Below are 19,670 nucleotides of genomic sequence, written 5' to 3'. Positions count from 1 at the left end.
AGGTAATCATGAGCAATATGGAAAGTGTAGTGAGGAGGAGAAAGGGGTGATTAGAAGAGCTAAAAGGGAGTAAGAAAACGAATAGCAGTTTATAGAAATGGCATTAATAAAGGCTGCTATAATTATATAAAACTAAAATAATGGTTAAACAGAGGGTATGGTTGGTAGAGTTGAGGGGAGAGTTTAATTGTAGAGGATGAGAGTATGGAGGAATATTAAATAAATAAATGAATGGTAATATTGAGACTGTAGGTGTACTAGGAGGAAATGGAGCAATTAACTGAGATAACTGTTGGAAAGTAATTGGTTCTGAAAAGATGAGCAGTACTGGCTACTGAAGTATTGAGGACAATTCTGGGCAGATCAGGAAAGTTGTAAAGGCCTTAGAAATAAATGGTGCAGAGACAGTTTACCAGGATGTTACCAGGGATGAGGGACTTCAGTTATGAGGAAAGGTTGGAAAAGTTCCACATGTAACAGAGATGATTAAGAGGTGACCTGAAAAAGGTTTTCAAGAGGAGAAGTTTCGATAATGTAAGTAGAGAAAAACGATTCCATTTGGCGAGTGGTCAGTAACTAAATGTCATAGATTCAAAATCATCGGTAAAAGTTCTAGATGGAAGAGGAGGAGGATTTTTACTCTCAGAATTATCAGGATTTGAAGCATTCTACATAAAAAGATGGTGGAAGCTGATTCCATAAATAATTTTCAAAGGAAATTGGGCAGGTACTTGAGCATAAGAGACTTACAGGTTTACTGTCAAAAAGTGGAGGTGTGGGACGAAGCACAACTGCTCTTTCTAAGAGCCAGGATGGGCAGGATGGGCCGAATGGCCTCTTTCTGTGCTGTAAGTTTCTATGATTCTGTGAACTCAGGATGGATCAGTCGCTGGGCCCATGGGACTGCACCCCAGGCTGTTGGTGGCAGGCAAAGTGAAGATAACCAGAAATCTGCCCAAGTTGCACTTTGACCCAAATTAGAATTTCCGAGCCTAAGATTTTGCTGAGAACTAAGATTAGTCTAACTGGTCTATAGTTACACAGATTACCCTTCTCCCTCTTCTTAGGAAATGTTTTACCTTGACTACTCTGCAGTCCAATGGCACAATTTGAACATCACAGTTGAATAGCTTGCTGCACCTCAATACCTGCTCACATGTACAAAGCACGGCTCCTGCACTGAGACAGAGCACAAATTTTCATGATTGAAAAATTGTGACCAACGCCCCTGCTATTTCCTTACTGACTCTCATCAAGTGCTGTACCTTGAACAATTGGCACTGCACCTTTACACACAGCTGGAGGGCAGTAGAGATTTAGGATCAGGATGTACCTGACATTGAGCTTCATCATGCAGGTGATAAGGGGGTTTGGGGCAGCTCGGAGTGAGACTGTTTTCTTCCCCTCCCTGATTGTCCAGCAATATCCTTTAACACTCCCTGACAGTGTTAATCCACCTTGGGATAACTTGTTTCAGCAAGGCCTCTTGGCTTAGGTTCTACTAGGTTATTTTGTCCTTGGCATTTCATTCTCGAGTGGTTGGAATGGTTATCCTGTCACAGCAACAATGCAAGCCCATCGAAGGTCCCAATCCAAGCAGGTTTCAGCCAGAGTGATTTTACCCCACTTCCCCGAATGTCTCCTCTTCTCTCCTGAGGATGCTGACACTGAAACACCGACGGAAGTAGACAGGGTCATTGTGCAGCCCAGCCAAGTGAGGAGATCAGAAACTCAGCCACAGCCCCCTTGCCCCCACATCACACAAACACACACATGGGCACGCGCACACACACACACACGCTCCCACTTATTACAATGAGAGGACAGCAGATCAAGGTGGGGATGGGTTCAAATTCCTGGCAAAAATGGCCCCATTTATTTCACAGGAAACTGGGATCGTCCTCAGTCGAACAGCAAGAGCCATTCTCTGTATGCGAGAGCAGACTGTTCAACCTTGATGAACATATGAAATGATGGAGTGGAAAAGATCAGCTGGTCCCCTTACCATCATGATGCAACTTATGGACATCATCACCAACCCTACATCTCCCCCTCCCAGCAGCTATGTAATCTCCTGGGAGAGACCAAGGCTAATAGAGGAAATAGTTCCAGTCCATTTCAAGGGGAACAATTCTGGGATTTTCCTCTACGACCCCCCAAAAGTGATCAAACAAGCTCCAGTAAACCATGGTGACTGGGAAACCCATCCCCCAATATTGGTAAACTGTGATGTCAACTACAGTTAGCAATTCAACTTGCTCATTTTGCAGCACTTGCAGTGAACCCACTGACACTGAATGCTCTTCCTATCCAGCAGCCAGTGATGCACATTTCCAGAAACACTTGCCACATTCCGGTCAGGAACAGGATTTCCTAGTCCAGGGACACTAAGGCTAGTTGTAGCTTGTACATCCCCATCCTGGGGAAGAGCAACTCACTCAACACAGATTGAGGACAAAACCTGGGGACCTTCTTGGCTTGTATATTCCAGGAACACAGCACATGTTACAGTAACCACAGTAATATTGGGGGAGGTCAGTGACAGGGATAAACAACAGCACAGAAGGAGGGAGAGTGGCAGAAGGAGTAATATGAGCTGTCAGTTGTGGTTCAGTTGATCGCACTCTCACATTTGAGTCAAAGGCTTAGTTTAGAGATACAGCACTGAAACAGGCCCTTCGGCCCACCGAGTCTGTGCCGACCATCAACCACCCATTTATACTAATCCTACACTAATCCCATATTCCTACCACATCCCCACCTGTCCCTATATTTCCCTACCACCTACCTATACTAGGGGCAATTTATAATGGCCAATTTACCTACCAACCTGCAAGTCTTTTGGCTTGTGGGAGGAAACCGGAGCACCCAGAGGAAACCCACGCAGACACAGGGAGAACTTGCAAACTCCACACAGGCAGTGCCCAGAATTGAACCCGGGTCGCTGGAGCTGTGAGGCGGCGGTGCTAACCACTGCGCCACTGTGCCGCTTAAATCATCAGTTGAGGGAAGTGCTGTTTGTGGGACCTTACCATAGCTGCACTTCAAAAGTAATTGGTTGTAAAGCATTTGGGGATGTCCTGAAAGATTCAATGTAGATGTAAGTTCCTCCTTTTTAAATGTTAAAAGGAAAATGGTAAATATTAAATAAAATAGAAATGGAGAGAACATGAGATTGAGATGAAACACAGGATATTGGAAAAATTCAGCAAGCTTTTGAGCAACTAAAGAGAGGATTACATAGAATTACAAAGTATTTACAGCACAGAAAGAGGCCATTCGATCCAGGCAGTGCATGGTGGCATTTATCCTCCACTTGAGCCTCCTCCCATCCTTCCTCATCTAAATCTATCATCATAACCCTCTATTCCCTTCTCCCTCATATGCTTGTCTCTTGGCATTTCTTTACAGATGAAGATTTTGGGAAGGCTGCAGTCATCGGTTGCAGGCCCGCTGGTGGTTAGTCAGGCCTATCCGTGAGTGGCAGATTCTCCCACAGCAGGTACAAGCTAAGGTGTAGTCGCTGCAGCGGGCAATTGCATCTACACTTCTTCTCCTTTTCTCTTTCATGCTGGTTCTTCACTCAGTCTCAAAAGTGTCTGTAGCCCTCCTGATGTAGCATCTCCAGGCATCACGATCTATGGCCTGCACTTCCCACTGGCGATGGTCGATGTGGCACACAGAGAGGGACGTCTTCAGGGAGTCCTTGAAATGTTTGCATGAGGCCCCTCTGTTCCTTTTACCCGTGGTCAGCTCTCCATACAACACGATCTTGGGCAGGTGACTGTCGTCCATCCGGGCAATGTGACCTGCCCAATGCAGTTGTCTTTGCAGGAGGCTGGCCTCGATGCTGGTGATGTTGGCTGTTTCCAGGACTTCAATGTTTGTGATACGGTCCTGGCAGTGGATCTTAAGGATGCTGTGGAGGCAGCGCAGGTGGAAGTGCTCTAGAAGGTGTACATGATGGCAGTATAGGACCCATGACTCGGCACCATACAGAAGGGTGGTGAGGACCAGGGCTTTGTACACTTTGAGCTTGGTCTGTGCTCTGAGGCTGTGGTTGCTCCACACACGTTTGTAGAGTCTTCCGAATGTACTGTTTGCTTTTGAAATCTTATTTTCCACTTCCTTGTCTATGGTGGCATCAAACGAGATGACGCTCCCCAAATAAGTAAATTGTTTGACGGCATTCAGCTCGGTTCCCTCGATGACAATGCTTGATGATCTATATTCTTCTTGGGGTGCAGGCTGATGCAGGACTTCAGTTTTCTTTAAACTGATTTTTAGTCTGAAGAGTTGTGCTGCCTTGGAAAAATATGTTGTTATACATTACAGGTCTGACTGACTGTGGGCCAGGAGAGCACAGTAATCGGCAAAAAGCAGTTCACGGATGAGTTTTTCTTGTGTCTGTGTGTGAGCCTGAAGACGCCTGAGGTTGAAAAGACCTCCCTCAGTCCGGAAGCGAACGTAAACTCCCTCCTTAAGGTCTTCCGTTGCCTGCTGCAGCATCATGCTGAAAAGGTGAATAAGGTTGGGGCCAGCACACATTCCTGCTTCACACCATTGGAGATATGGAAGGGACTTGAGAGGTCGCTGTTTTGCTTGACTTGTCCGTACTGATTTTCATGAAACTGCTTCACCATGGCCAGGAACCTGGGTGGGCATCCAAGTTTTTTAAGAATGTTCCAAAGTCCATCTCTGCTCACAGTGTTGAATGTCTTGGTGAGGGTGGCGAAAGTGACGTACAGGCCTTTGTTTTGTTCATGACACTTTTCTTGTAATTGTCTGAGTGTAAATACCATGTCTGCGGTTCCTCTGTTTGCTCTGAAACCACACTGGCTCTCTGGGAGGTTTTCTTCTGCAATGGTAGGCACAAGCCTGTTCAGAAGTATTCGAACCAGGATCTTCCCAGCAATAGAAAGGAGGGTGATCCCACAATAGTTGGAGCAGTCTGATTTTTCTCCTTTGTTTTTGTACAAGGTGATGATAACGGTATCGTGAAGATCCTGCCCTGTTCCCAGCAGGCCGTGAAACACTCATGAAGCTTGTTGTATAGGGCGAGGCCACCAAGCTTCAAGGCTTTGGGTGGAATTCCATTGACTTCAGGGGCTTTGTTGTTCTTCATCTGGTTGATGGCGGTCACAGTTTCCTCCAGAGTTGGGCTGTCATCCAGTTCTTCGTTGACAGGCTATTGTTGGATGTGATTGATGGCAGTATCACGCACTGTGCACTTGGCGCTGAAGAGAGTTTCAAAGTGCTCCGACCAGCGATCCAGGACTAACTCCTTGGCGGTGTGTAGGATCTTGCCATTGGTGCTCCTCAGGGGGTTTAGGGTTTAATATGCTGGTCCATAGACAGATTTTAGTGCTTCACAGAAACTTATTATGTCACCAATATCAGCGAAAAGTTTTTTCCGCAAGTGCAATCCATCAGTCATGTTGGATGTTCCTCAGTTTACATTGAAGGGTGCTTCATGCTTGACGGTAGGCTGTCTTTTTCTCTTGGCTGAGCCAGGTGAGCTTGATGAGCTGACCTTTTTATTTTGAGCAGATCTTGAATTTCCTTGTCATTTTCATCAAACCACTCCCTATTCTTCTTGGTGCTGGGTCTGATGACCTCGTTGGAAGTATCCGTCCTGCAGCTTTGATGTGTTCCCAGAGTTCTTCTGGAGTGGAATCAGCAGTGAGATCAGGATGTTCCAGTCTAGTCTGTAAGGTTGCTCGATATCTAACTCTGCAAGATGAGGTTTGCAGGTTGCTGCCTCGACATTTCTTTGATGGGTTGTCTCTAGGCCTGTTCTTAGGCTTAGGCTGAAAGTGGAGTTCAGCTTTGAACGAACAAGCCAGTGGTCTGTATGACAGTCAGCACTGGGCATGACTGTAGTATGCAGGAGGTCCTGTAGGTCACACTGGTGCACCAAGATGTAATCTATCAGGTGTCAGTGTTTGGAGCGGGGATGCATCCATGTGGTCTTAAGCGATCTTTTTGTTGAAAGAAGGTGTTGGTTATGGACAGCTGCTTTTCTGCACAGAGTTCCAAGAGGAAATGTCCATTTTCATTACAGTTTCCAACACCATGGTTTCCGAGCACTCCTTTCCATGCCAGGCGGTTCCGGCCCGCTCTGGCATTGAAATCGCCAAGGACGACAATTTTGTCCTTGGGAGGGGCATTCTGGATGAGTTCACAGAGCTCTGTGTAGAACTTATCTTTGTCAGCTGGGTTAGTCTTCAGGATTGGAGCATATACACTGATGAGGGTTGCATGCTTTTGGTCTTGGAGGGGCAGGTGCAGGGACATGATGTGTTCAGAGTGGCTGATTGGCAGGCTTGAAAGTTTAATGGCGATAGTCTTCTTCACCATGAAGCCGACACCGAAGAGGCATTGTTCACCTTCAGGTCGACCCGACCAATAGAGGGTGTAGTTAATGCTGTGTTCGGTCAGGCTGACTTGCTCTGAGAAGTGGACCTCACTCAGGAGCACTAGATCAATGTTTAGTCTGGCTAGCTCATGGGCCACCAGGACTGAGCGTCATTGGGGGCGACTGTTATCACCAGAGTCGATCATTGTTCTCACGTTCCAGCAGGAGAGTTTCAGAATCTTTCTTCTTTTCCCACCTTTTTGAAGCGAGGTTAGGAGTTCGCGTTTCTTTCTTTGTCGTAGTTTGACCACATTAAGAGATGCCCGTTGACCGCGGCAAGACAACTGGGTGGTAGGGAGACGAGCATTTGTTTAGGCCACCTTTTCTAGGTCCCTCTCCAATTTCGGAGCACGCAGTGCTGTCCTTCAAAAAGACTGCTTGGTCACTCAGGGTGCTACCAGATGATGATGTCATCTCTAGGTCATCATCAAAATGAACAATATCCTGAGTTGCCTGCAAGCAGAATTGGATCTGCAGCTGCCAGTGCCATCCTGCACCTGCCGTTTTCCTGTAGCAACGGGAAAGCGGGGACTTACTTGTTGAGTTAGAGTTGGGGTGGATGGAGTTCCTTCCTGCCTGCCCAGTGGTGCTTTAAGGTGGAGTACAGTTTGTGCTGACTGACCCCACCCTTTAAGCCTGGAGCTCATTTGTCATGGCCCAGTGAACTGGGATGGTGGCAGCGAGGTCTCCAAGCCGTAGGTTTGGATTCAGAGTTTCCCTCTCCTGGGTGAGTTGTTAACTAAGGTTTGAAGGGATCCTCCTTCCCTTGCTATTTAATCCATAGCTGGTATATCAACAATTGTAGTCCACACAATATGATGTGGCACGCCTTTGGTCCAGAACATGATGGTCACTTGAGCCGCTTGGAATCCTTCTGCCCTGGCCGTTACCTTTATCAAGAAAGACATCCATCCAGGTGGTGTCATGTTCATCATTTCTCCCCTCACTACGTTCCACCCGTCAGCTGAGGCAGTGTACTAGGGTGTGGCGTTTGGAGCCAGCAGTGAGAGCTGGGTGTAGATGAGGACCAGTGATTCCAGGCCATCCTACAAATTGGATGCAGCTGACTGAAAATACAAGGGTGCTACCTCTATCTGAACACCCCAGACAATCAGAGGACTGGAGGACAGGGAATGTGGTACCATTATTCAAGAAGGGTAGCAGGGATAAACCAGGTAATTACAGGCCTGCGAGTCTAACATCAGTGGTAGGGAAACTATTGGAAAACATTCTGAGGGAACAGGATTAATCTCCACTTGGAGAGGCAGGGATTAATCAAGGATAGTCAGCATGGCTTTGTCAGGGGGAGATCGTGTCTAACAAACTTGATTAAATTTTTCGAGGAGGTGACTAGATGTGTCGATAAGGGTAAAGCAGTTGATGTAGCACACATGGACTTCAGAAAGGCATTTGATAAGGTCCCACAGGGGAGATTGGTTAAGAAGGTAGGAGCCCATGGGATTCAGGGCAATTTGGCAAATTGGATCCAAAATTGGCTTAGTGGCAGGAGGTAGAGGGTGATGGTCGAGGGTTGTTTTTGCAAGTGGAAGCCTGTGACCAGTGGTGTACCGCAGGGTTCAGTGCTGGGACCCTTGCTGTTTGTAGTGAAAATTAATGATTTAGACATGAGTATAGGAGGTATGATCAGTAAGTTCGCAGATGACAGGAAAATTGTTGGTGTCATAAGTAGTGAGGAGGAAAGCCTTAGATTACAGGACGATATAGATGGGCTGGTAAGATGGGCAGAGTGGTGGCAAATGGAATTTAATCCTGAGAAATGTGAGGTGATGCATTTTGGGAGGACTAACAAGGCAAGGGAATATACAATGGATGGTAGGACCCTAGGAAGTACAGAAGGTCAGAGGGATCTTGGTGTACTTGTCCACAGATCACTGAAGGCAGCAGCACAGGTAGAAAAGGTGGTTAGGAAGGCATATGGGATACTTGCCTTTATTAGCCGAGGCATAGAATATAAGAGCAGGGAGGTTATGATGGAGCTGGGGTAAGAGGAATATGTTCCGTTGTGATGAGATTCACTTAAACCACACTGGGACCAGATTCCTGCCGAATCAAATAACTAGGGCTGTAGGGAGGGCTTTTGACTAAATAGTAGCGGAGAGCATTCAGGTGAGGGGAAATTTAGAAAGTTTAAGAGAAAGAACAAGGCAATAGCACACGGTTGCAATATGGGTAATGATAACCAGAGAATGACAGGACAGAGCATACAAACATAAGATTGCACCAGCAAATAGGGTCAGAGTAGGGAATAATGGGAAAAAAACACAATTAAAGGCTCTTTATCTGAATGTGTGCAACATTTGTAACAAGGTAGGTAAATTAATGGGAAAATAGAAATAAATGGGTATGATATAACAGCCATTACAGAGACTTGATTGCAAGGTAACCAAGGCTGGAAACTGAATATTCAAGGGTATTTTGCATTTCGATTGGATAGGAAGACAGGAAAAGGAGGTGGAGTAGCTCTGTTAATAAAGGATGAGATCAGTACAGTAGTGAGAAATGATCTTGGCTTGGAAGATCAAGATATAGAATCAATTTGTGTAAAGATAAGAAATAGCAAGGAAAAGAAGTCACTGGTGGGAGTAGTTTATAGGGCCCCTAACTAGCTACACTGTAGGACAGAATATAAATCAAGAACTAATAGGGGTATGTAAGACAAGTCCTGCAATAATTGTGGGCCATTTTAATTATCATATAGATAGGACAAATCAAATTGGCAAAGGTAGCCTTAAGGATGAGTTCATCGAGTGTATTCGGGACATTTTCTTAGAACAATACTTTGTGGAGCCAATCAGGGAACAGGCTATTTTAGACTTGGCGATGTGTAATAAGACAATATTAATTAATGAACCCATAGTAAGGGATAATCTAGGGAAGAGTGATCATGACATGATGAATTTCACATTCAGTTTGAGGGTGAAAAAATTTTGGTCTGAAACTAGTGTCTTAAACTTAAATAAAGGAAATTACAAAGGTATGAAGACAGAGTTGGCTCAAGCGGACTGGGAAAATAGATTAAAAGGTAAGACAGTAAATAAGCAGCGGCAGACATTTAAGCAGATATTTCATAACTCTCAACAAAGATATATTCCATTGAGAAAGAAAGACTCTATGAGAAGAATGAACCACCTAACTAAGGAAGTTAAGGATGGTATCAAATTGAAAGAAAAGGCGTACAATTCTGTGAAGATTAATGGTAGGCCAGAAGATTGGGAAAGGATGGCTAAAAAAAAAAGAGATAGAAACTAGAATATGACAGCAAACTAGCAAGAAATATAAAACAGACAGTAAGACCTTCGACAAGTATATAAAAAGGAAGAGAGTAGCTAAAGTAAATGATGGTTCTTTCGAGAATGAGATTGGGGAATTGATATTGGTGAAAGATACTAAAAGCATCCCAAGTATAGCAGAAAATCAAGAGGCAAAAGGGAGCGAGGAACTGAAAACAATCACTAGAGAAAAAAAAAATAGGAAAATCTATGGGACTAAAGGCTGACAAGTTCCCTGGACCTGATGGCTTGAATGCTAGGGTCTTAAAAGAAGTGACTTCAGAGATAGCAGATGCATTGGTTGGAATCTTCCAAAATTCCCTGGATTCTGAAAAGGTCCCATCAGATTGGAAAATCATAAATGTAACACCTCTATTCAAGAAAGGAGGGAGACAGAAAGCAGGAAACTATAGGCCAGTTAGCCTAATATCAGTCATTGGGAAAATGCTGGAATCCATTAGTAAGGAGGTAGTAGCAGGACATTTAGAAAATCATAATGCAATCAGGCAGAGTCAACATGGTTTAATGAAAGGGAAATCATGTTTGACAAATTTATTTGAGTTCTTTGTGGATGTAACAAGCAAGGTGGAGAAAGGGGAACCAGTAGATATAGTGCATTTGGATTTTGAAAAGGCATTTGATAAGGCGCCACATAAAAGGTTACTAGACAAGATGCTCATGGTATTGGAGGTAATATATTAGCATGGATGGAAGTTTGGCTAACTAACAGGAAGTCATTTTCAGGTTGACCAACTGTTACTAGTGGAGTGCCACAGGGATCAGTGCTGGTTCCTCAACTATTTACGATCGATATTAATGACTTGGATGAAGGACCTGAGTGTACTGTAGCCAAATTTGCTGATGATAAAAAGGTTTGTGGGAAAGCAAGTTGTGAGGAGGATACAGTGTCTGCAAAGGGATATAGATAGGTTGAGTGAGTGGGCAAAAATTTGTGAGATGGAGTATAATGTGGAAAAATGTGAGGTTATCCACTTTGGTAGGAAGAATAGAAAAGCAAAATAATACTTAAATGAACAGACACTACAGAATGATAGGTGTCCTTGTACATGAATCGCAAAAGGTTAGCATGCAGGTCGAGCAAGTAATTAGGAAGGCAAATGGAATGTTGGCCTTTACTGCAAGGGGGATGGAGTATAAAAGTAGGGAAGTCTTGCTACAACTGTACAGGGTGTTGGTGAGACCACACCTAGAGTTCTGTGTACACTATTGGTCTGTTTATTTAGGGAAGGATATACTTGCGTTGGAGGCAGTCCAGAGAAAGTTTACTAAATTGATTCCTGCGATGAAGCGGTTACCTTAAGAGTTGACCAGGTTAGGCCTATACTCATTGAAGTTTAGAAGAATGAGAGATGATCTAATTGAAACATATATGATTCTGAGTAGGCTTGACAGGGTAGATGCTGAGAGGATGAGTCCCCTTGTGTGGGAACCTAGAACTGGGAGCATAATTACAGAATAAGGGGTCTCCTATTTAAGATAGAAATGAGGAGGAATTTCTTCTTCCAGTGTGAAATTAATCTTTCGAGTTCTCTTCCCCAGCAGGGAGTGGATGCTGGGTCATTGAATATATTCAAGGCTGAGTTAGACAGAATATTGATCTACAAGGGAAACAAGGGTTATGGGGGCAGGCAGGAAAGTGGAGTTGAGGCCACGATCGGATCAGCCATGATCCTATGAATGGGGGAGCATGCTTGAAGGGCCGAATGGCCTACTCCTGCTCCTATTTCTTATGTTATTATATTCTTATTAATAACTACTGTTTACCCCTATTCCCTGCTTTTTGTCTTTCAGCCAGCGAGCTATCCATTCTTCCACTTGTCCCTGACTCTGCACATTCTGACCATATTCATTCATCTATTATGTGGGACCCTGCTGAAGGCCTTCTAAATGCCCTACTTTATTACAATGGAAGCACACAGGTCTCCGGGTCTTACTCTTGCTCACAGTACCTTCCATTTTGGCTGGAGGAGGGCCCCGTGTCTCTGGCTTTCCTTTCTCGCCCAGGACTACCTGGGCTTCTATCACCTTCCCACCCTTTGGCCCTTTCAGATTTATGGGGGTGACTAGGAAAGGTTCTTCCCTGGGAAACCGACTTATAAATTAAAGCAAACTCATTGGCCAGCGTGACTGCTTGCCAAGCTCTCTGGACCCGCTGCTCCTCTACATGAGTCTTTATTGAGAGTGGGAGAGAATTTTTAAATTCTTCTAACAAAATTACTTCCCTGAGATTCTGATAGCTGAACTGTACTTTAAGAGCCCTCAGCCACTGGTCATAAGCCAGCTGCCTACTTCTTTCAAACTCCAGATTGGTTTAATTCGCTTGCTTTTTGAGGGTTCTAAACTTTTGGTGATAGGCTTCGGGTACTAATTCATATTCCCCAAGGTTCGCATTTTTGGTCAATTCATAATTTGATGAACTGTCATCTGGCAACAGGGAATAAACCTCATGGGTTTTTCCAGTTAGCTTGCTCCGTAGTAAAAGAGACCACGTCTCAGCTGGCTATTTTAGCTGTCTTGCCAGTTTCGCAAAAGACACAAAAAATTCTTCCACATCTTCCTCATTGAATATTGGGATTAGTTGAGCTCGTTTTAACAATTTTGTATGCAGCCCTGAATTACACTCCTCCATATTGACCATGCTTTCACTGGGGTCACTCTGTCACCCCCTAGTTAACTCAAGCTGCTTCAGCTCTCATTCTTCGCATTCTTTTTGGAATATTCTCTCTCTCTCTCTCCTCTCTCAGTTGTTCCTTCCCCTGTCTTTCATTTTCTTCATGTTTCTTCTGGAAGGCTCTCTCTTTCTCCCTCTCCCTCTCCCTTTCCTCAAATTCAAGTTTCCTCTGCTCCAATTGTATCTTTGCTAACAATACCCTGTCTGGGTCTGCTTCTAACCCTGTTTCTGCTTCTTCAGATTCAAGGGAAAAATGGTTGGCCACTAGCCTTAGGAGTTGAGACTTCCTAGCTTTGCCACGTACAGTGATCCCACACTGCTCAGCCATTTTCCTCAACACCTCCATAGACAGCACTTTTAACTTATCCCAAGTTACTTCACCCTGACTTAGGGAGCTACTAGCTTCAGTTGCAGACATGTTAGTATTCAATCACACACAACCACAAGAAAACCTGTATTAATCTTGCTGTTTTTTGATTGGGAACAATTTGGCTTCCCACTTCCAATTTCTCTCAATCCCGGATGCCAGCACCAAAATTTCTGTAATGACCAGGTGAGAAAGGTGTCTAGGGATCCCTTTCAGCCTTCACCTGGTCTTACTGTAACAGGGTTTCTTTTAAACACAGTGTTTTTAGCTCTCCCTTGATGAATCCCTGTTCACCGCTTTCCAATTACAAGGTAAAGAAACCAGCACAAACAAGTTTTCTTAGGTTTAAAGAAGAAAGATTGAAATTTATTTAAAATAACTTAATCAAACTCTAATTCGGTTAACACCTATGGATACATGACACGCCCAAGCTAACATGCATATGTGATACACACATGCAGATAGGGACAGAAAGAACAGAAGAAAAATAAAGTGGAAAGATTTGAGGCAATATCTGAAGAGTTGTTGTTAAGGCTCTGCGAGCTCACTGTAGAGTCCTTGATTGTAGGTAGATCTTACTTTTCGTTTGGGCCCAGTATTCTTCTTAAACCTTGTTGTCTGTAGGAGACTTTTCTCTCTTGGGGTTCATGTGTCTTCAGTGTGTTTTGGAGTTCCATGAGAAAGAGATGGGAGCAGGCAGACAGGAGAGGCTGTGGCGAGCCAACCAGGAGGGATCTTTTCAATCCAGGAGCATTCTGCTTTCCTGCAGGCTCTCAGTTCAAACTCTACAATTCAGAAAACCGCAGGTTGCCAAGCAGGTAGTCATGTAGTCACAGAGCCATATCTTGGCTCTGTGTATTGTGTGTGTCAGGAAATGGTCCTTTGTCTACAAAAACTGTCTGTTAATATGCAAAAATGTCTTTCCAGCCAAGGGCCTGGCAACCCCTTGTAATAGGCCTTCTCTTCTTCCCAGCAATAATTTGAAATTTAATGTCCATATGGCGAAATTAATATACCTAATTCTTGGTAGGTGGGGGCCTGCATGACAAGATATATTTCATGTACTATATTACCCTTGTCTATGCTCTCCGTTACGTCATCAAGGAATTCAGAGGTTTGTCAAGCAAGACTTGTCCTATTGATATTCATGTGGACTACTCATTATTATACTTTTGGCCTTTTGACAGGTTACTGGTTTGGAGTTTACCCTGCATTGGAACATCGTGGATGAAGCATCTCAACCCAGAACCTTTTCCCTGTCTTATCTTGGGTGCTCGCACTCCTGCTGTGTGTCCCCAGCATTTGCAGTTCTTAGCTCTTGAATCTCTTTTTCCAATATTTTTATCCCAGTTTTGTTACTTACAGTCAGAAATCTCAGCAGCTTCAGATTGACCAGCCCTGAGAGGAGGGAATTGTCTGGAGTTGCTGCCTGGTAATGTTTAACCCTTTCCAGCACAGACCCAAAGCAACAAGAGGCCAAAGGCAGATTTCGTTGCATTTTTACTGATAAAGCCATCAGTCTAATTATGCAGATTGTACCAAGTGAGAACATTATGAATTCAGTGGTACATATTAAAATCTTTGACCAGCTTGGCCCTTAACCTGTTTAGACCATAGCATGATTATCAAGGATTGGGCTGCGAGGGAGCATCAGGCATTGATCAGTCTGTGAGGGAGTAAAGGGTTCAGACTAAGGACAGGGGTGTGAGGGAATAAAAGGATTCAGCCTGTAGACTGGGGTGCGAGGGAGTAAATGTTTTCAGACTACAGACTAGACTGTTATGGCAGAATGAGGTTCAGATTATAGTCTGGGGTGTTAAAGAGTAAAGGAATTCAGATTAGGCTCAAGTGTGAGGGACCAAATGGTTTCAGACTATGGACTGGGATGTGAGGAGTAAATGGGTTCAGACTACAGATTGGAATTTTATGGCGGAATGGGGTTCAATGGGGATACATCAGCAGGAAAACAGATTCAACAATAATATCAAAGCAAAATACTGCGGATGCTGGAAATCTGAAATCTGAGGGTTCCGAAGAAGGGTCACTGACCCGAAACGTTAACTCTGCTTCTCTCTCCACAGATGCTGCCAGACCTGCTGAGTATTTCCAGAATTTCTTGTTTTTAAAACAGATTCAACACACTAGTATAGACTGGGGTGTTAAACAGCAAAGGAATTCAGACTACAAACTGGGGTGTGAGGGAGAGGCCGGTGTCAGCCTAGCAACAGTGAGGCTCTCCAGTGGAAACATTGACACTTACAGTTCTGTCGTCATTTTCAAACGCTTCCCTCGCTTCTTCATAACTGCAAACCTCCTCTTGACACTCCCGCTGAATGGAACCTCTTTTCAGCTCTTCCAGCCCCGAGTTAGCCCGTCTCTCTCTGTGCAGTAGACTGTTGGCCTCAGGTTTCTGCAGGAAGACTGGATGGGATAGATCTCAATAGATACATCAGCAGGAAAACAGATTCAACACACCAGTATCTGGTGCACTGGACCATTTTGGACAATACTGTTATTTGGATAAAAGTGCGGGACATTTATATAAATATAATGCATCTGTTGTGTAGTGTGGCACTACCACTCATGCTAAATGGGCTAGATTCAGAACAAATCCAGCAGCTCGTAACTGGGCATCCATGAGGCACTATGAGCTATCAGCAGCCGCAAAATTGTATTCAACCACAATCTGTAACCTCATGACCCGGCATATCCCCCACTCTACCATTACCATCAAGCTCGGGGATCAACCCTGGTTCAGTGAGTAGTGTAGGAGAGAATGCCAGGAGCAGCACCAGGCATACCTAAAAATGAGATTCAAACCTGGTGAAGCAACACAGGACTGTATGCATGCTAAACAATGAAGGCAGCATGTGATAGACAGAGCTAAGCGATTCCACAACCAATGGATCAGATCTAAGCTCTGCAGTCCTGCCTCATCCAATCATGAATGCTGGTGGACAATTAAACAATAAATGGGAAGAGGAAGCTCTATGCACATCCTCATCCTTAATGAAGGCAGATCTCAGCACAAGTGCAAAAGACAAGCCTGAAGCAACCACCTTCAGCCAGGAGTGCTGAGTGGATGAGTGGATGATTCATTGTGACCTCCTCCTGAGCTTTCAGCAGTCTTCAGCCAATCTGAGTTACTCTGTGAGATATAAAGAAATGGCTAAGTCCACTGGATACAACAAAGGCTATGGGCCCTGACAACATCCCCTCTGTAACGCTGAACACCTGTGCTCCTGAACTAGCTGTGCACCTAGCCAAGCAGTTCCAGTATAGCTACAACACTGGCATCTACCCTGCAATGCTGAAAATTGCGCAGGTATGTCCTGTACACAAAAAGCAGGACAAATCAATCCGGCCAATACCGCCCCATCAGTCTACTCTCAACCATCAGCAAAGTGATGTAAGACTTCGTTGACAGTGCTATCAAGCGGCACTTCCTCAGCAATAACCTGCTCACTAATGCTCAGGTTGGGTTCTTCCAGGACGTCGGCTACAGACCTCATTACAGCCTTGGTCCAAACATCGACAAAGGAGTTGAATTCCAGAGGTGAGGTGAGAGTGACTGCCCTTGACATCAAGGCAGCATTTGGCTGACTGTAGCATCAAGAAGCCCTAGCACAATTGATGTCAATGGTAAGCGGGGGAATACTCTCTACTGGATGAAGTCATACCTAGCAAAAGAGAAGATGCTTGTGGTTGTTGGAGGTCAATCATCTCAGCCACAGGACATCACTGCAGGAGTTCCTTAGGGTTTTGTCCTAGGCCCAACCATCATCATTTGCTTCATCAATGACCTTCCCTCCATCATAAAGTCAGATGATTGCATACTGTTCAGTACCATTCCTGACTCCTCAGATACTGAAGCAGTTTTTGCCTGCATGCTGCAAGACCTGGACAACATTCAGGCTTGGGCTAATAAGTGGCAAGTAACATTCACACCGCACAAGTGCCAGGCAATGACTATCTCCACCAAGAAAGGGTCTAACCATCTCCCCTTGACATTCAATGGCATTACCATCACTGAATCCCCACCATAAACATATTGGGAGTTACCATTGACCAGAAACTTAATTGGACAAGTCACATAAATACTGTGGCTACAAGAGCAAGTCAGAGGCTGGTAATTTTGTGGGATGTAACTCACCTCCTGACTCCCCAAAGCCTACAATGATCAAGTTATGAGCATAATGGAATACTCTCCACTTGACTGGCTGAGTGTGATGCACATATCCCGTGAATGAATTAAAAAATATGTTTGATAGCTACTAATTGCAGATTGCAATTTTAATGCAGTTTCTTGTGTATTATAGGCAAGTTTCATTTGTGCACACACAAATGCTGGACTGACACAACCTTGCCAACATCAGAAGGTTCTCTTATAACAGAGGGTGAGATGAGAATGATGCCCTTCAGTCAGAAGTAAGATTAAATTTAAGGTTCATTAATTATTAATTCATTAAATAGCTAAGTGCTTGCCAGATCAAGACTTAATCTTTTAACAAGTAGGATAACCAGTCATAGATGAGGTTAATGAGGGAATAGAAAATGGTCCACTCTGTCCAGACTGCACAGTCACTCCATTATCAGCTCATTGAATCATTTCTTCAGAATTCAGTAGAACACTCCACTTGCGTGCAGCTCTCGTGTGAACTTCAAACATATGTCAGAACATTACATTGCCAAATCTTCTACACAATTGTGTTACCTGAACTTCAGGTGATACTGTGCCAATCTATTTAGTTCTTACGGATACACATCCCTACACAATCTGTCCGTTCACTGATATTGATCTCACTGCTAATCTATCCATCCATGGAGTTAACTCTCCTGTTCGGCAAATGTCATTGCACTGAATTGCTGACTCCTGGTTCTTACAATCAGTTTTCCACTGTTCAATTGTTCATTGCAAGATTTGTAATTGGTGGATTTGTTTGCTAGATTTTTGCTTTCCGAATTTGTGAGTGTACTACAGCATAAAACAGCAAATGTGATTTCACTGGGTGTCCCTTTCTATGGGTTGATTGGAAGTGACAGAGGATGCAAGGCAAAGTTCTCTTCTAATCGAGACAGACCACCCATATCCGCTAACTCTCATAACTTCTCATTCCTTGGATCACCTACATATGAACAAAGGAACACACGAATTAGGAGCGGGAGTAGGCCATTTGGCCCCTTGAGCCTGCTCTGCCATTTGATAAGATAATGACTGATCTGAATGTGGCCTCAACTCCACTTTCCTGTCTGCCCCCCTAACACTTGACTCCCTTGTCTATCAAGAATCTATCTAACTCAGCCTTGAATATATTCAATAACCCAGTCTCTACTGCTCTGTAAGGAAGGAAATTCTGACCCTCTGACAGAAGTAATTTCACCTCATCTCCATCTTAAATGGGAGACCTCTTATTTTTAAACTGTGTCCCCTAGTTCTGGTTTTGCCCATAATTGGAAACATCCTTCCAGCAACCACTCTGTCAAGTCCCCTAAGCATCTCATATGTTTCAATAAGATCACTTCTCGTTCTTCAAAACTCCAATGGGTATAGGCCCAACCTGTTCAATCTTTCCTCATAATTCAACACCTTCATCCCAGGAATCACCTTAGTGAACCTCATCTGTACCCTTCTGCATGAATGGTGCCCAGAGCTGCATACAATATTCTAACATTGGCCTAACTAGTGATTTTTATTGGTTTAGCATTACAGTAGGTTTAACATTAGTTTTGTACTGTAGAATTCCTAGGATCCTCTCTCTCTCTCTCTCTCTCTCTATATATATATATATATATATATATATATATAATTTATATATATATTAACATGTCCTGCGAATGTTAAAAGATTGCTTATATGAAACCATGGAAGAAACTTTAAACCCTCACGACAGGTAGACAGGGTTGGAAGGGTTGGAGACAGAGCGAGAGGGAGAGAGAGAGAGAGAGGAACATGACGGGAGTGGAGAGAGAGCACGGCGGGAGCGGAGAGAGAGACTGGAGCATGGTGGGAGCGGAGAGAGAGAGAGGAGCATGGCGGGAGCGGAGAGAGAGGAGCACAGCGGGAGTGGAGAGAGAGCGACTGGAGCACAGCGGGAGTGGAGAGAGAGACTGGAGCATGGTGGGAGTGGAGAGATAGGAGCACGGCAGGAGTGGAGAGAGAGAGACTGGAGCACGGCGGGAGCGGAGAGAGAGAGAGGAGCACGGCGGGAGCGGAGAGAGAGGAGCACAGCGGGAGTGGAGAGAGAGCGACTGGAGCACAGCGGGAGTGGAGAGAGAGACTGGAGCATGGTGGGAGTGGAGAGATAGGAGCACGGCAGGAGTGGAGAGAGAGAGACTGGAGCACGGCGGGAGCGGAGAGAGAGAGAGGAGCACGGCGGGAGCGGAGAGAGAGGAGCACAGCGGGAGTGGAGAGAGAGCGACTGGAGCACAGCGGGAGTGGAGAGAGAGACTGGAGCATGGTGGGAGTGGAGAGAGAGACTGGAGCATGGTGGGAGTGGGGAGAGAGCGACTGGAGCACAGCGGGAGTGGAGAGAGAGACTGGAGCATGGTGGGAGTGGGGAGAGAGCGACTGGAGCACAGCGGGAGTGAAGAGAGAGAGAGGAGCACGGCGGGAGTGGAGAGAGAGAGACTGGAGCACGGCGGGAGTGGAGAGAGAGACTGGAGCATGGTGCGAGTGGGGAGAGAGCGACTGGAGCACAGCGGGAGTGAAGAGAGAGAGAGGAGCACGGCGGGAGCGGAGAGAGAGAGAGACTGGAGCACAGCGGGAGCGGAGAGAGAGAGAGGAGCACGGCGGGAGCGGAGAGAGAGGAGCACAGCGGGAGTGGAGAGAGAGAGACTGGAGCACAGCGGGAGTGGGGAGAGAGCGACTGGAGCACGGCGGGAGTGGGGAGAGAGAGACTGGAG

At 45.0% G+C, this 19,670-nt stretch overlaps 1 protein-coding gene across 1 annotated transcript in view; it reads right to left on the bottom strand.

Moving 5' to 3' along the window:
- The window catches only part of LOC137374084 (coagulation factor VII-like), a 116,631-nt gene that overhangs the window by 80,028 nt on the left and 16,933 nt on the right, over nucleotides 1-19,670 (bottom strand). Inside the window, exon 2 of the mRNA XM_068039841.1 lies at nucleotides 15,028-15,188. Coding sequence (XP_067895942.1) covers nucleotides 15,028-15,188 — 161 coding nt within the window. The remainder of the gene's footprint in view (nucleotides 1-15,027; nucleotides 15,189-19,670) is intronic.

This window comes from Heterodontus francisci, chromosome 10 (genome assembly GCF_036365525.1).
Source record: "Heterodontus francisci isolate sHetFra1 chromosome 10, sHetFra1.hap1, whole genome shotgun sequence".
NCBI classification, from domain to species: domain Eukaryota; kingdom Metazoa; phylum Chordata; class Chondrichthyes; order Heterodontiformes; family Heterodontidae; genus Heterodontus; species Heterodontus francisci.
Note: the sequence above shows the minus strand (reverse complement) of the source record. Positions and strands in the feature narration are given on the sequence as shown.